Source organism: Rhipicephalus microplus, chromosome 8 (genome assembly GCF_043290135.1).
Source record: "Rhipicephalus microplus isolate Deutch F79 chromosome 8, USDA_Rmic, whole genome shotgun sequence".
In the NCBI taxonomy this organism is placed as follows: domain Eukaryota; kingdom Metazoa; phylum Arthropoda; class Arachnida; order Ixodida; family Ixodidae; genus Rhipicephalus; species Rhipicephalus microplus.
The window spans coordinates 51,672,444-51,688,829 of record NC_134707.1 but is presented as its reverse complement, the minus strand read 5'-3'; the positions used below and the strand labels follow the sequence as shown (position 1 = coordinate 51,688,829).

At 47.6% G+C, this 16,386-nt stretch overlaps 1 protein-coding gene across 3 annotated transcripts in view; it reads left to right on the top strand.

Moving 5' to 3' along the window:
* The window catches only part of ERR (estrogen-related receptor), a 133,700-nt gene that overhangs the window by 87,046 nt on the left and 30,268 nt on the right, over positions 1–16,386 (top strand). For all 3 annotated transcript variants that reach the window (XM_075871799.1, XM_075871800.1, XM_037416669.2), the window contains one exon: positions 16,005–16,235. In XM_075871799.1, the coding sequence (XP_075727914.1) occupies positions 16,013–16,235 (223 nt within the window). In that variant the 5' untranslated portion in view covers positions 16,005–16,012. The remainder of the gene's footprint in view (positions 1–16,004; positions 16,236–16,386) is intronic.

Genomic DNA, 16,386 nt, shown 5'->3' with positions numbered 1-16,386 from the left:
TGCACCTTCGCTTGCGTCTTTAACGCGCGATTCCATGTTTTGTCGACATCTTCCCTGTTTTCGTCGCGATGGCAAATATGTGGACACTTGGCTTTGTCAAGCTGTCTTATACAGCTTTTTTCCTCTGTCCCAGCCACTTACTGTACAACTGTACGTGGTAAATAAACTAAACTAAACTAAACACTCCCGCCGCATTTTTGCCGTCGGTGTCGCCGTGAGGTTCTGTATAAAACCCAAGTTCGATGACTTCGTCCCGCGTGTCCTGTGTTATCTGTGCGAGTGGAAGAGTGCGAGGGCATGCCGACGATCGCTGTTCAACCGAGGAGGAAACGCACCGCGGTCATCGCGTGATAGCTATAGACCAATGGGTAGAGCGTAGCTTCCGGTAAGAACTGCGTATACTTCGAGTGGTCGCGCGCGCTCAATCTTGAGAGAGATTAGCAGTCGACTCATACGTTTGCGCGTATTATGTTCGCATGGCTCATTTCGCTTCGCTGAGATATGCTGCGAGACGGTCGCTTCACTCGCTGCAGCGACCGCGTTTTCTCATGGGAGCATGTGGACTTACCTCGGCCGGGTCGGATGTTATGGGAGTTGGCTAAAGCTGCAAGGATTACTACGTATAACATTTCAGTTTTTTGCTATCAAAGTCATGCCTATGGCCCTTGCGGTGGAATGGTGGCTTTTTTTGCTTTTATCCGTGCTGGACATCTTCATGTCATCCCACTGGTTGGTTAGAAAAAAAAAACTCTCCCAGCTCCTTATGAACCCCAAATTATTGAGATTTGAAATCTTTCTTACTAGTCTGGCTGGATAAAATGTCCTCGCATTTCATGTTTCAATGACACCATTCTGTTTAATTTCGTATCCCCTACAGAAGACGCAGTGAAGTGGACGATCGAGCACTGATGTACCCGCTGTATTTTTTCTTGTTGTTGCAATTCACCAGTTCACTACAAAGTCATCAATAGATTCCGGAATTTTCTCGCTGCCGGTTCAGTCTGTTTCGCTTATGTGCGTCAGCATTACATGAAAAAAGTATGTGACCGGCGCAGTGGATAGCGTGCCCGGCAGCGCTTGTCGCGGACTAAGTCGTAGGTTCGACTCCCGTGGACGGAACTTCTGTCTTTTAATCATGTGTATCTTTCCGACGTCATTTCCGTGACGAAAATACGTCACTGAACTCTTGACGGACCCCGGCATGAAACACTGTCGTGTTGAAAGCATTGTCTTCAGGCTTAGGCTTCATTAGGAAATCGATGATTGTTGTTTTACAATGCAGATCTGTGCCCTCCTTTCGTGACTGCGACAAAACCTCGGAAGAATCGAAAGAGGTGGCGATGGAAATGACTGAATGCAATCGGCCGTCGCGGCTCCTCTGTACACAAAGGCTATTTTACTCGAACAATGGTGTTATTTCCTACTGCATTCATAGGTTGTTGTCGCGTCGCTGTGCTCTTGTATTTTACTGGGCGGCTTTTGTAAGTGCGTTTTCTCGCTTGTTTTCGCTAGACGGTGTTTCAAAAAACAACCGTCGTTTTTCATTAATATTTATTGGTACCTCGCTTTTACGATTGAAAGAAAGGGTACACACAGCACAAAGCCAATCGAATGTATCGATCTTGAACTATCTATGCGCGTGAAAACTCAGCTCGCCTTTGTAACCCGTGTATAAGGAAAGGAGGAAAAAGAGAGAAAAGTTGTAGGGGGGAGAAAATTGAGTCGCCGCAATGATTGTGTGTGTGCAAACATAGCGCACCTCCTTTTTTTACATATAAATCATCTTCAGGTCGAAATGCAGGTCGGGGACGTACTTGGTTTGCAAGCCGTTTCTCATTAACCTCGGGATGCACCTGCAAATGTCAGACTGTGCTCGTTGAAAGAGGCACAGGAGATCAATCCGCCACTGCTGTGTTTGCACACATGCTCAATCCTGCAGTATGCGGCCAATGATTCACGCTGTGGAGTTTCTGCGAACTTCACTTGATCGATTCGCTTTTTTTTTCTCTATTCGAAACAAACCCTAAAGCACAACAAAGCCACAACTGCGCGTACGAAGCCGCAAGGACGAAGATTAGCCCAATCCGTGTGCTACCCATCATTCCATCATTATCACGAGGGTTGAACGATCTCAGCGCCACAGTTGCCCCTAGTAGATATCGTAGGAAACTACTTGGTAGCGGCGACATTTCTGGTTTCTCTTGAGCTTCGCGAGAAGTCTGCCGGGCTTAATAAATCGATGATGTAGGGACCCACATTAGACCGCATGTGGATACCAGAGGGCGCCTTCCAGGCTGTCCACCGCGGTGGATCGTAGTTTATTGCGCTCGGCTTATCCCGGCCGTTAATTGCAGGCCGCCTGACACCGCCTGGCATTTCAGTGGTAGCAGAATACTAGAGACCTGTGTACACTGTAGATAGAAATATCGGATGGCCGATATTTCCGTAGACCGCCACTACGGTGCCTCTCATAATCATATCACCCCAAATATTATACTATTAAAGACAATAGTCTTTGTTCTTGGGATGCTTCAACGCAGAAAGTTTCGTCTGCCGGCCTGCCTGCTTGCTTGTCCTTCTGTACAAAGACGATTCAGCCACCGGCGAAAATTTAAGCCCTTGCTCAACGCTCTAGCCATCTTTGATCTGGTGTCTGCGATCGTACTTGTGAACTTTGTCAACCAAGAAAAAAAACAACAAGTATTACTTACATTTGAGACGCAACATTAAAGTACACAAGTACTAGGTAGTGTGTTTTCTTTTATTTAGAAAATGTATAGATACGTAATTCTAAAGACCGCAGTGTTTATTACGCCGCGCTGACAAGGCGACGTTATGAACGGAAAAAGGGGGTGTTTTCCTACGCTACGCTATGACTACCCGGTGCTGCCACCTACCAGTGGCTCCGCGTTCCGAAAAAAAAAAAAAACTTTCGTTTCTTCACATTACTGCCAGATGGCGCCATATCCCACAAAGCGCATCCAGCCAGAAGACTACCTTTTTTTAGTAGTATTACTTTTTCAAGTTGCCAAAGTTAACGAGAAGCCGTAAACAGGCCGTGTAAATGTCCGCGGCTTCGGTCTTGAATATCTGGCCTTCTCGCGCGAAGTCCGCGATAGTATTCGCCTGCATGCAGCCCCGCTAGCAGGCAACGCGGCCTTCCGCGGCGGTTTGCGGGCAGGGAATTGGGGGCCCACTCGGTGTTTGCCGATGATGGATGTCTTTCCTTTGTTCGGCCGTCTGGGCCTCGCTCTCGTCGCACGTCGGTCGCGGCGCTCTGCCCGTCGCCGCCCCGAGACGTGGAAAAGCAGCCGTGCATCATCGCTATGCGGCCTTTCTCGTGGCGCTAGGCTCGTGCACTATGCGTGTAGCTGGGCCATTCACCAAAAAAACGAGCATGACACACTCGTACCACGAACGAAGGGAAAACAAAACTAAAAATTCACTTTGCTGCAGATATTGTTGGAACAAAAATTAATAATGTCTTGGTAGGGTTTGTCCGACGTTTTCGGTAGGATTAAATTTTTTGTTTCTTGTAAAAGTCGCCATGTCACCCATGACCTGTGAGGCGCCTTTGACAAAGATAGGCACATCTATTGAACCTCTAGGCCAGTTTGTCTGAGGACCCTTATTAGTTTTTTTTTTTTATTTATCATACAGTCTCTACAGGAAAAAGGTGGGTGGGGAGGTAAATATTTAACGAATAACTACGGCAACTTAGGGACGGCAGTATGTGCAGTGCCGTAGCGTCGGGGTGATTCTAAAGTGCGTTCAGTTCAGCGACTTGTATACGAAGGCTATGACCGCTCTTATGAGCACGTTTGCGCTGTTGGCGTCAGGCCAAGGACCCAACAGTATAGCAGGTCAGCGCGAACCGTTGCTCAAGCCGACCGCTGGGCCTTCGTGTGCGACTAAATCTCTTCATATCTCTCATTTTCTACAGCACAAGGGATTTTTTTTTTCGTTTTTAAATGGTGACGCAATTAATGCATGCAAGCATCTACTAAGGGACACAACTATGAACAGTGCACGAAACAGGCACAAATAGAAAACAGATAATGAAAAAAAAAACAGTATCGTCGCACTCACAAAAGTAAAAAAAAAATTGGGGCAACCACGCCCTTCTTTCCATCCTCACTTATCGTTCCCTGGCGTCTCTCATAATCATATGGTGGTTTTGGGACGTTAAACCCCACAAATCAATCAATCACTTATCGTTCCCATCCCTTGCTATAATATGGACGAGCTTACTCTCGCACCCATGTTTAGAGCAAACGTACATACTCTCGACCCCAATCGTCATCTGTCGGCTTTTCCGGAGCCCTCCACTACGGCGTCTCTCATAATCATTTGGTGGTTTTGTGACGTTAAACCCCACATATCAATCACATCATCTGTCGGCGAGGCCAGCGTAGGGGGCTTCGGAATAGTGACGTCACTGCTGACGGCGAGCGTACACTGGCAGCGCTCATGTGATGCCGAACGCTATAGCGTGGTCAATCAATCAATGTTCATTCGATCAAGTCAATACAAAAAATGCATAAATATTACATGTCTAGTGGGGAATACGCAAGGCAATGACTAGTGGGACCATCTCTGAGGGCGAAGCGCGAGCGTGTGCACGAGCAGTAGACGCTGGACTGCTCGATTGATTGATTGATATGTGGGGTTTAACGTCCCAGAACCATTATATGATTATGAGAGACGCCGTAGTGGAGGGCTCCGGAAATTTCGACCACCTGAGGTTCTTTAACGTGTGCCCAAATCTCAGCACACGGGAATCTACAACATTTACGCCTCCATCGGAAATGCAGCCGCCGCAGCCGGGATTCGAACCCGCGCCCTGTGGGCTGGACTGCTCGAGCGTTTGTGTCCGTACCGGCTGTCTGCCTATACTACCTGGCGTCGCTTTTTGGACCATTATTGCGGGAATATTTGGACCATTACATAAATATTTGGACCATTAGCCTGTGTGGTCTAGTTAAAACTCTGATGGGAAGTTCTAACTGTCACGTCCGTTCTACGTAATCAGCTGCACCCCCCCCCCCTCCCCCTTAGAAAATATGGTTGCCTCTTGCAGGAGATGGAAATTTTATACTATGCACGACTGTGCTTGCTGCCACTTTTTTATCTTTTATCTTTTGTGTCTGTTTATATCTGTTTGTGTCCCTTTTTCATCTCATTTTTTTTAATTCCATTAATTTTGCGCCCGACCGAGTTCTTGCATAAAACGACTGACAAATCGGCGCAAGCCATGTGAAAGCGAAACAGAAGATGAAGAGGACGATGAAGAGAAAGCGTGCTGGTTTGTGACGATGATGATAGTTCTCATGTTACGCCATGCGTCATAATGAAAAAGCTCAACAGCTTCGCGCCATAAAAGCGTGCATGGGGATCCGTGCACGGAGGTGCATGACGGACCGACCTTTGTCAGAGCCAAGCTTCGACAGAGATAGGTCCACCAATGGAAACGTTGGCTATTATAGCCTGTCCGATGGCTTTATTTTTGTTTATAGAACAAGTTTCGTTTCCACGCGTAGGATTTTCTATCCCTCTCTCTCTCTCTCCGTCTCTCTCCTCTTGCGCCTAACACCGGCTTCCGCCTTTGCTTCGAACATTTATATTGTGTTAAGGGGTGTATGGGAGATGAAGCAAGCGCATCCTCAGTCTATACTGCTCAACTGGCCACTTCCGCACGATGAGCTTGGTACAGGAGCTCCAGCTGGCAGGTACCTGGGTCCGCTCAAGTGATAAAGGCCACCCTCGTGAATTCGGTTCTCAGTTCATGCGATTTTTTTCCCCCCCGCGCAACACTATAATCGCACATAATGGCACCGGGGATAGCTTTTGACTACGCGTTAGGTTCTGGGGATTTCGCGGATTCGGATCAGTTAACCCCTTACGAACTCATCTTTCGTATGTGGCCTGTCATGCTGATGCGGCTGTCATGAAACGTATAATAAATTGTACTCCAGCGAAAGATTTATGCCCGCGGTCGGGTCTTGCTTTAGGAACTTCAAAAGAGTTGGCTGTTGGGCGATTTGGGGCTTTCACATTGAAACGTGTTTAATGTAAATAAATAGTGGAACTGTATGTGCGTGTATTCGCGTCGAAAGTCGACCAACAGGAACATGAGGGAAAAGGGAAAACATTCCTCTTTTTTTGAAAGGGGATGATGGAAAGTGTGAGGACAGCGTGGGTGCCTGGATGGCGCTGTGTGTTACGGGATCTGAAAATGTGTCGAGTGCGACATTTTTGGCGCGTACACGTCGTGCCAGTTCAAAACAGCTGCTGTTGCGGTTGTGGTGGTGACAAAAAAAAAAAAAAATCTGGAGCTGGCTCGGTTTGAGGGCGGCACGTGGGTACCGATGCGCGCCCTCTGTTTTGGCACTTAAAAAGACGCCCACTCACCCACCCCTCGCCCCCCCTCTCACCCTTTTCTGCAAGCCTCTTCAGCTTCCGGGTTCGGGCCCTGGGCCTCCTTAGCCCTCTCCTGTATTTCTCTCTATCTCTCTGTCATCGTCTCTTCTCGAAGAGTACCTGTCACCCGCTTTCTGACAGGTTCTCCGATGCTGTGGGGTTGTTATTCAGCGTGCGGTGTTACGTTTTTTACCTCTCCTCGGATTTTCTTTCTTTCTTTCTTTCTTTCTTTCCTTCTTTCTTTCTTTCTTTCTTTCTTTCTTTTTCTTTGTTTCTTTCTTTCTCGAGCGCTAGTGCCGTGAGGAGTCGTCGCCATGACACGTTCGTTTACCTCTTTTCGCTATCACTTATTTGCTTGTTTTTTTTTTCGCTATAGGAGGATGGAGCTCTAGCTTATCACCATCATCATCAGCAGCAGCAGCATAATCATCATCGTCATAATTGCCGACCGGCGCGAGTCCACTCCTGGACGAAGGCCGCTCCTGAAAGTGGTGTCCAATTTGTCCCTATTCTCCGCAAGCCGATTACTTCTTATCCCTATGCGAACTTCAATTTTGGCGCAGTGTTAACTTTCCACCCACATCGACTGCGTTTCTCGCCACTCTGTGATCGTTCTGCTGCTCTTGGTTTGTGCAACTCGTCTCTGTACTACGTACGCACTGCGTGACCAGCCCAGATCTATTTCTTTCTGTTGATGTGGCATCGGCTATAGGATAACTGCAACTCCTGTTTGTTGCTGGACCCACTCTGTCTTCCGCCGATGCCTTAGAATAACAGACAGTTCAGCTAGTTCGCAAGTATAATAATAATAATAATAATAATAATAATAATAATAATAATAATAATAATAATAATAATAATAATAATAATAATAATATCTGGGGTTTTACGTACCAAAACCACGATATCATTAGACTCGTAGTTTAGGGCTCCGTAAATTTCGATGACCTGAGCTTTTTTTAACGTGCTCTTACGTCATCCTACAAGACAGAGCGTCCAAGCACGGACAAGAGAAAGAAGACGTTTCTGGCGTCTTCTTTCTTGACTGCGATCTTTTCGCGTTGCTCCTGTCACTTTAGCGTAACAATGGAGAGACGAAATTGGCAAGGTATAAACAGAGAGAGCGAAGACTGTGTGAAGAATGGCAACGAGAAATTAAACCTTTCGCTAAACCTGGAACGAGTCATGAAAAAAAAAAAAACAAGTGAGGGAAATAAAAGCAAACAGAGAGGATGTACGTGTGGGCGTTGAGAGAGGAAAGCGTGTATGTCGTCTAAACGGGGACCGAGTGGGGAAGTGGTGACGTATGGAAGCTTCCAAGTGGCCACGCCCACCTAGCCGAACGACGAGGAAGAGTGGGGGGTGAGGTGGGGTTGTATTTGAGAATGAGAGAACCTCGGATTAACGAGGCAGGTAGAGAGAGGAAAAGGTAACGAATTGGCGCAAGACCCGCGTGATCAGAGATAAGAGCGAATAACAAAAAATAACGATTGATACAGGCTATTTTTTTTTTTCAATTTTGTAACTGTCCTGAATATGAGTACTGTGAAGAAAGAGAGAGAGAGAGCATAAGCAACTGTTAATTTGCATACTCTATCGACTCCCTGGGTGGTTTGACACTAATACTATCACCTGCACGCCCTTTAGGCTTGTGCTGGATTACTTGGACCAGATGAAGTCGACTTTTTTTTCTTTGCTTGTATGTTTGTTTGTTAATAATACACAGAGTTGACCACGAATAAAAGGTGTAATAGGTTGTCTCAGCTAACTTAACGCCAGCCAAGAAGTTATGGGTCACTTCTGACTTATTTCTCTTAATTAGTCGACTCTTAATTAGTACGCTAGAACTTACGGGCCGTACAGAGTACGAGGAGTTAACGACTATCGTATAAAGTGTATACGCATAAGAACTGTGTGTTCCTCGAGTTCTTCGTGCTTTTTTTACACAGAAAGCTGTTCTAGATCTTGTCCACCTATTTATTGCCCGTGCTGCATATACCCACTGTGAGGATTGGCCAATATTTGAGTGGATGAGAACACGGGTCACGCGTGGCGCCGTAGTTGTCCGTCGCCGCCGGTGTCCGTAACCAGTATGGGGAAAAAAACTATGTTAATAAGTAACACCATTGACACAATGGCATTCGAACCCGGGTCCTCTGCGTGCCAGCCCAGTATTCTAACACTGAGTCGCGCCAGTGCTTGGAACTTGTTTCCGAACTGGCCTTAGGCGGGCTTCATGTCGGGGAAAGGAATCGTGTTAATATGAGCAATAAAGCATTTGATAACATCAAAGGAACAGCCATGGGCGTCGGTGGTGGTGGTGGTGGTGGTGTTGCAGCAGGCGGGGTTAGCCCGGCCCTCATGGCCGGCATTTGTTCCGCCTGAGCATCTCCTGAATTTGGAAAATGTCACCACGTGTCAGACAGCCCAGTGTCTCGCAGGAAGACCAACAAAAGTCGTTGCACGTTCCTCCTAGTTGCCGCGGGTCCTTCAGGAAAGATGACGTCATCAACTGTCCGGTGCCTATGACAGCCTTTTCGCAAGGTGCGGATCATCGCTGCTCTTTGCGCATCAAACTGCGGGCAAAGCCAAATGAAATGTTCAATATCCCCGATGTCACCACAGAAGGCACAGAACGGGGAAGCGTATCTCCCAGTCTTGAATGACCAGGCCGGGGTGTATGTGGAGCCGGTTCTCATGCGGTACAACAGCGTCGCTTCTTCACGAGAAAGTCCATGAATTACACATGCTTGGTGTGGAAACTGGGCGTCACACAATGCGAATCGCGTCACGATTGGGTCGTCCAATGCTCCAACCCGTTAGAAAAGCTTGTTTTTGATCACCTATTATTTGTGGCGCATACCCATTTCAGGCATGATTCTTCATCGTCATCAGCCGCTGCATAAAAACATTTCCACAAAATTCCTAACAGTTTTGTAGCGGATGCCGGCCTATTGCATAAAAATTGAAGATTATTTATGTTGGAGTGGATACTGGGCAAGTGTGCTTGCAGCAGTTTTCCTGTGAGTGTTTAGAAAATACTCTGAAAGGCCGCTTCTTCTATAGCCTTCGCTCTGACTGTGTTGCGCGTGCGTCTTTTTTTTTTTTTTTTTCTTCTTTAAACCACGTTTTAGAGCTTGTTTCGTGGAAGTCCCCGTGTCGGCGGCGGCGTCTCTGGTCATGAGCGACAACGCAGCGTTGGCTGTAAGCAAAAAAAAAAAAAAACGAGGTTGATGCGAATAAAGACAGAAGGTAGACGGCGTTCGGCACGTGGCTTTCTCAGCGGCACACTCTATAAGTCCAGAAGAGGAGGCAGGCTGGTGGCATTGGGAAGGCGGCGGTATAGCGTGTGTGCGAGTTTCTGCGTGCGCGCGCAGTTATTTCTGTAGCGTTCACCTTCCACAAAAGGCGAAGCTCAACCCTTTACTACCCACGGTGTGGCGAATTCGTGACGCACCGAAGAACTTCGAACAAGCAAGTCGCTGAATGCGCGCCGCCTTTAATGCCGGCGGTGAAGTAGTACTCACGGAGAACGTGGCTTTCATCATGAAAAATCTAGCGCTATCTCGTGTAATGTATTTTGTGCTGGAAGCAATTGTGTTGTAGCCATTGGCGGAGAGCGCATGCGAGAGCGCGCACGTCTTCGTTCTCTCTCGCCTGGCTGACGTATACTTCCATCTTCAACACTTTTGTATATTTGTCTGTATACGCGCTCAAGGCGTGGCACAGCACAGGTTGCGCTATAGTTTTGAAGTATGTTTTCCGTTGCGAGGTCCATGCTACTGTGGCATGTGGTGAATTCGGGACATACGTTAAAGTGTGCATCAAGGATTCACTTTAGGTGATTTAACTGTGGTATCATTTGAAGGATGCTGTTTAAAGGTGGAAAACGAGAACTATTTTTGTTTTTTTTTTTGGTAGTTTCATAATTCAGACATTCAAGGGTTGAGGGTCCTCCAATATTATCTTTCTCTAAATTTGGGTATAAAAGCTGGGACGTTCGTACGCTAGGAACAGAAAATAAAGGCGAAATCAAAGATTTCAAATTTAGCGCCAAAGCCTCGGTGGGTCTTTTCATAATGCTAGCTTTCCTCGTTTTTTTTTTTTAGAAAGGGAATTACCTATAACCCGTCCGAACGAAACTGCCTGTCTAAATGCGTCCTTTAAGTTGCGAAATACGCACACGTAATCGAGGCGTATTTCGGGCGAGGTCGCGGTCCGGTGGACCGCTTCCAGGTTGTCACTGCGTGTCGTCTTCTCGTATGACGTCACTTTGCGTCGGAATCTCTGACGGGAGAGCTGCATAGACTCCCACGAAGGTGTGACGTATACGCGCATTGCCGGTCCGTTTCGACATTGGCTTGTGACGTCACGTTGCACGTCGCCGGTTAGCGTGGGCTTGGCCCGGTATCCACCGACGAAACTATGCGTTGCATTGAAGTTTTATTTCTCTGTTTGAAAATGCATTACACCGTCTTTTTTTTACCCTGTGTACAATAATGTTTCGTTAGCTCCTCTGTAGCTATTTCTTCCACCTATTCCCCAGTATTTTATTGATTGTCTTTAGGAGCGGTTCTCGTAGCTTCCCGTTGGACCGAAACAAATGTCTTAGATATATCCGTAAAGAGTGTTCACGGCTCGCATATACTTTCGAAATAGACCGTACTCTGTCCGTGCGTCCGTCCGTCCGCGCGTGCATCTGTCCTTTATACCAGTCGGCCACTTCAACGTAGACGTTATGGAGTTTAAGCCTTTAGCTTCGCTCCATCATCAGCATTGACTTCGTGGATCTGCAGTAACTTTTCAGTAATGTCGAAAGTTGGGCGAGTTGGAGATTTTGGCGGTGTCCCTATGGTTCCTTTTGTGCCTGTCGTCGTGCGCTGCTTCGTATGTCATTGCGAAGAAATTTTTCACTTATATTTGTTTTGTGCTTGTTCGCGTGGTGAGCTGCATGCTGCGTGCGCGGTATCCTTATTTTTATTTTTACAACGCAAGCTGTTATTGCTGGGGGGGGGGGGGGGGCACGCATAAGAACAGCCGACGTTGTTCATTTTAAATGACTCAATATGTCGGTCGCACGTGGTAAACCCGGCATCAGCGAGCGCACAGAAATGCGACTCTCTTATTAATTGAAGGACCAGTAAAAGAAAAAAAAAAACTTGATGTCCAAATATTGTTATAAAGAGAAATATGTGCACTTTAGCTCTGTGAACATGTCGCCGCAACAATTGTGTCAATACATGCTATATTAAGGAAGTTACCGGGGTTCGAACATCGATTTCAGCTGGTTTCGAATTTTCGCGCGGCCTCGTCACCGTTCTCCCTCACACGGAAGGGAAGGCGGAGCCCGTCGTCGTGACTGGTTCGGACCAATCGACGAGCTGCGTGCTTCGTCAAGTCGCCGATCGGCGACTTTGCGTCATGGCGCGAGGAAGGAGGATTGGGTCAGGGCGCATGGAGGCGCATGGAGGTCTGGCGCATGGAGGTTTTTCTTTCCTCTCGGGTGAGACGTATGAAAAGAACGCCGCAATTGTTTTATGAAATGGAGGCTGTGCGCGGCACGCGGCGCTGTAATATTCGGAAAACGTGATGGCCATGCATAGTCTATTCTAGAAATTGCCGAGCTTCTTTGAGGATGTAAAAAAAAAAAAGTGGGAGCCTGTGGCCTGGCCTTTTAATTTGCGTTGTGCCGTACGCGCATTTATATGCGTCGTTTTTTCAATAAACGATCAATCTCGATCATAATAAGCTTCTCGCCAATCAGCCGTTAGTGATGCGCAGCAATACGGTCTTTTGTCGCGGACCACTTGCTGCTTCGTGGCGCTGCTCTTTTATTGGTGCTTGAATTGAACGCGTTACCCGTAGCGACTTAGATGTCGCGCCGCTAAGCAGTGTTCTTTCGAAGTCGAAGAATTTCGCTTGTTCGATAGCGCTTGCGCTAAATATCTCGCGTTGTGGCGTCGCGCGTGTCGTTAACTGTCAATGAAAAGAGAAAAAAAAAAAAACACGGAGAGGATCAGAAACATGCACGCAGAAGAGGTGATGAAACGGGGGGGGGGGGGGGGCGCTTTCTTTCACGAGCAAAGCCCCTTCTTCACCCGAATAGCACCGTTGACGCCGCCGCCTCGCGCTCCTTGGCCCAGCTCCACGGTTTGCCGCCTCCACATTGGGCCCCCCATCTCCGCGCGTCCCTTCGCTTAGTTGTTGTTCGTTTGGCTCAGCCTTTTGTATTTCATGCTTGCTCGTTCGCTCTTCTTAGAGCTCGTGCAACGCCTGTGTAACGGTGTCGTTGTTGTTGTTGTGTTTCTCTTATTGTTAGTGGCGCCCTCTGGCGTGAAAGTATACGCTCGCACACTAAGAGCCTCGGGTCTTTATTTTTGCGTTTGCGCGAAGGGCGAGGCGCGTGTCTTAGGTTCGCGCCCGCTGTCGGTCGACTCTTCGGAATGTTTCGGGACGGTAACACGGGGTCGGGGGTGGAGGAAAGAAGGGTGATGGTTGGCGCGGTGTTTTCGGTGAAGAGGAAGAAGATGGAAGCGCCTGGCGCGGCATCAAGTTGCGAAGCAGGCGGAAAGCGATGTCAACGCTTTTCTTCTACTTCGTCGCTTTCTTCGCCGGTCCGTGAAAGAAAGGAAAAAAAAAATACATTCTTTGACTCGAATTGCAACGACACCTCATCGAATGCTTGGCCGCAGATTTTGGTGATTATGTTATTTCCTTGATGCGTGAGGGGGCCGGTGGGCTTGGTTTTGTGGATTTAGCTGCCCTACTCCGGGAATAAATTGTTAATCATGCGCTTTGGTGATCACCCTCGAAGTGTATGAGGAGTTTTTTTTTTTTTTTTGAAATAGGCCGAATTCAGAACTGAAACTAGCTCAAACAAGCATCTATTGACGCATACTTACTCACAGCTTTCCTTTATAAAACAGTAATGATAAATTATGTATTTTTAATAATTTATATTTAGAGTATAGTTGAGAGCATTCTTTGCGCAAATATAGAGCCTTACTTGAGCTTGTTTCGGTTCTGAATTTGCCCAATTTTGAAAGAAGCTCCTCGTATATCGATTATTTTTCTCGTTTTTTTTTCTTTTTCTACTTTCGTGTGTTTTTATTCGCTTATTCACCTTTTCGTAAACGCCTCCCTGGGCGCCGCCGTAGCCCTCCTTAAGCTGTGCAAATCGGCGCGTCCCCTCGAAAATGCACTGGAAACGTTGCGCCCTTAGCCTTTGTACTCCCGCGCACAGCCCATCATGGCAGTGTTTTTTTTTTTCCTTCCTGTGAAAAGGTGTATATACAGTGTACTAGAAGTGTACAGTATATACAGTGTACACCGTAGTGTATAGCTAGTCTCTTGTTTTGAGATGTTTCATCAGGCGATCGTGCTGTCGTTTTTCGTGCAGTTTCGAATAAAGATCCACCAGATTCTCTGTCGAGTCACGGGATAGCAAGAATTGAAAAAAAAAAAACGTGTCCTGCGAGGTTTTCTCGGTCTCGTGCCAGAGGCATGCGGACACTGTGTTTTTCTTTTTTCCTTTCGCATTCGGCCGAGTTCTGTCTAACAGCGCAGCATTAATTTCGCTCGAAGTGCTATCATGTATACACCTTTTCACAGGAGGGGAAAAAAACACCGCCATGATGGGCTGTGCTCGGGAGTACAATTAAGGCTAAGGGCGCAGCGTTGTCAGTGCATTTTCGAGGGGACACGCCAATTTGCACAGCCCAAGGAGGGCTATGGCGGCGCCCAGGAAGGCGTTTATGAAAAGGTGTATACCGCCAGCCAATGACACTGTACGCACGCCGGCATGGACGAGCATGCGACTGTTGGCGACTTTCTGGTACGTCATTTGCATGTTTACAATACGCGACCATTGTCATCGCGTTGCCTGTCGTAACGCACGTGCCAGAATGGGCGTTCCGATTATTATTCGGTTCGCAAAAATGGTGTACATTGCGGTCGCCCCTCTGTTACCGTCACATAACGGGGGCCCGCAAGAGGGCAGCGTACGACGCATGCGCAGTGGCGACTAAAGTTGACGCAAAACTTTGCGCGCGCTGTTCTAAAACTCCGTTTAGCCACGCCGCTGATAGACATGTCCATGGAGAGTAGGTCGCAGGCGTAACCCGAAGTGGCGTTGTCCCTCTAGCGGTACCGCCCGTTTCCGCCGCAGGACGTCGCTCACGAGTGCGCGCGACGCGCATAGGTGTACCCGCGTACGCGGGCACCCGCATAGGGGGTGGAGCACCAGCCTGTTTTGTTAGGAGGGAGGGGTGAAGCCGGACTAAGTGTGCATTGAGTGGAGTACATAGGATGGTCATTGCGACAAAAACGTTCTCGTTTGATTGCACGAGGCCCATTGCAGCAGTGCACTACATGCATAGCCACTGGCGTATCCAGGGGATAAAAATTTCTGGAAATGTCAACCTCTCCCTCCTTTTTTTTTGCATCAGCCAAGCCAGTGATGTCCTGTAACTAATGCCTCTTTGTCCGTACACTGTCTGCCTTCAAGTTAGCATGCATGTGCCTCTTCCTCAATTTATTACCATGCTCACACAAGTTGTTTCAAAACAAAGAATTTTACATTTTTTTATCCGTGCCCTTTCAGTTGCCAACAAGTTTTCAGACCAGCTATCTCCTTTTTCAGGCACACATTTTAACATCATGTGCCCTCTTTACTTGTCTGCGTTGTCTGGTGCAGAACTTTTACTGCACAGAAGCATAAGCACTTGATCTGGTTATTTTGTGAACTGAAGAGCAAGTGTGCAGAGAGGGACGGAAGTTAACAGAAGTGCCTTTATCAGACCAATTCCTGTCTCCTTTTTCTTCGTGGTGTTTGTACCCCAGAACACCTTCTCCTGCTTGTGTATGGTAGTGCATGGTGCTACCACATACACCATTCAGTCAGTTGAACAATTGTGGAACATTCTTGATTCTGCATCAACGTGGAGCCAGGCAAATTCACAGGTTGCTCACAGCGTGAACACAATGCCAAAAAAAAAAAAAAAAGAGAGAGAATGCCTAGCATCCACAAGCCAACTTCCTCTGAAGCCTCTAAATCCTGGCGTTCACAGTTCATCATGCTCCTGTATCACTTTAATGCTTGCTCATGGGATCATGGGAAAAACTTTTCCCATGAGCCATGAGGCTCATGGGAAAAACTGAAGTGGTTTTTTGGGCATATTGGTACGACATATTGAAGTAAAATGGTGCGAAAGAAGAAAGTCCAGGCATATGTATGCTGTATGTGTCCTTCTCTGCATGGTCTTTTGTCTTTCATGCTGTTTATACCTAAATTAACAGCTTGCGAGTCTAGTGTCTAAAAGACAACCTCCTGTGACGCCGCTCTCTCCTTGTGCTCCATGATCTTGCCAGAAATCCCCCCACCAAGATGTTTTTATTTCAAGATGTTTTTATTTTTTTATGGCTGTGCATCGAGAGTGTCCCGCAATACTCCCTCCTAAGACTTCTTTTTTCCCTCCATGCGCCCCGTGCCGGGGGAGCTGTGCTTTTTGCTGGTGATGATAGCTTTATTATGTACCACACACGACATTTTTCAAGCGAGTGTGTTTCTCTGGTTGTGTGTGCAGGCTCCTAGATGGCGTCCTCTGGGCTGGTGAAGCAGGAGGACGAGCCGTACGAGCTGACCATGTACTCGTCCTCGTCCTCGCTGTCACCGGGCGATGCGGCTCCCCGCAAGCTGCAGTGCCATTCGCCTAGCCTGTCGCCACCGCTGAGCCCTCGCGAGTTCTCCTGCTCCTCCACCACCAGCATCAAGCACCAGGCGCCTTCCTCCCCACCAGTTACCAGCCATGGCTCTAGTGAGTATGACTCGTTTGCACCATAAGAGTTTCCTCAAATTGACTAAAGTGGACTCTGGCGCTGTGATTGTTCGGCCACCATGGGAAGGATGGATGGTACACACATAGTTTTTTTTCGTATGGTAACCAGCTTCTTCAACTGCTTCTTTCT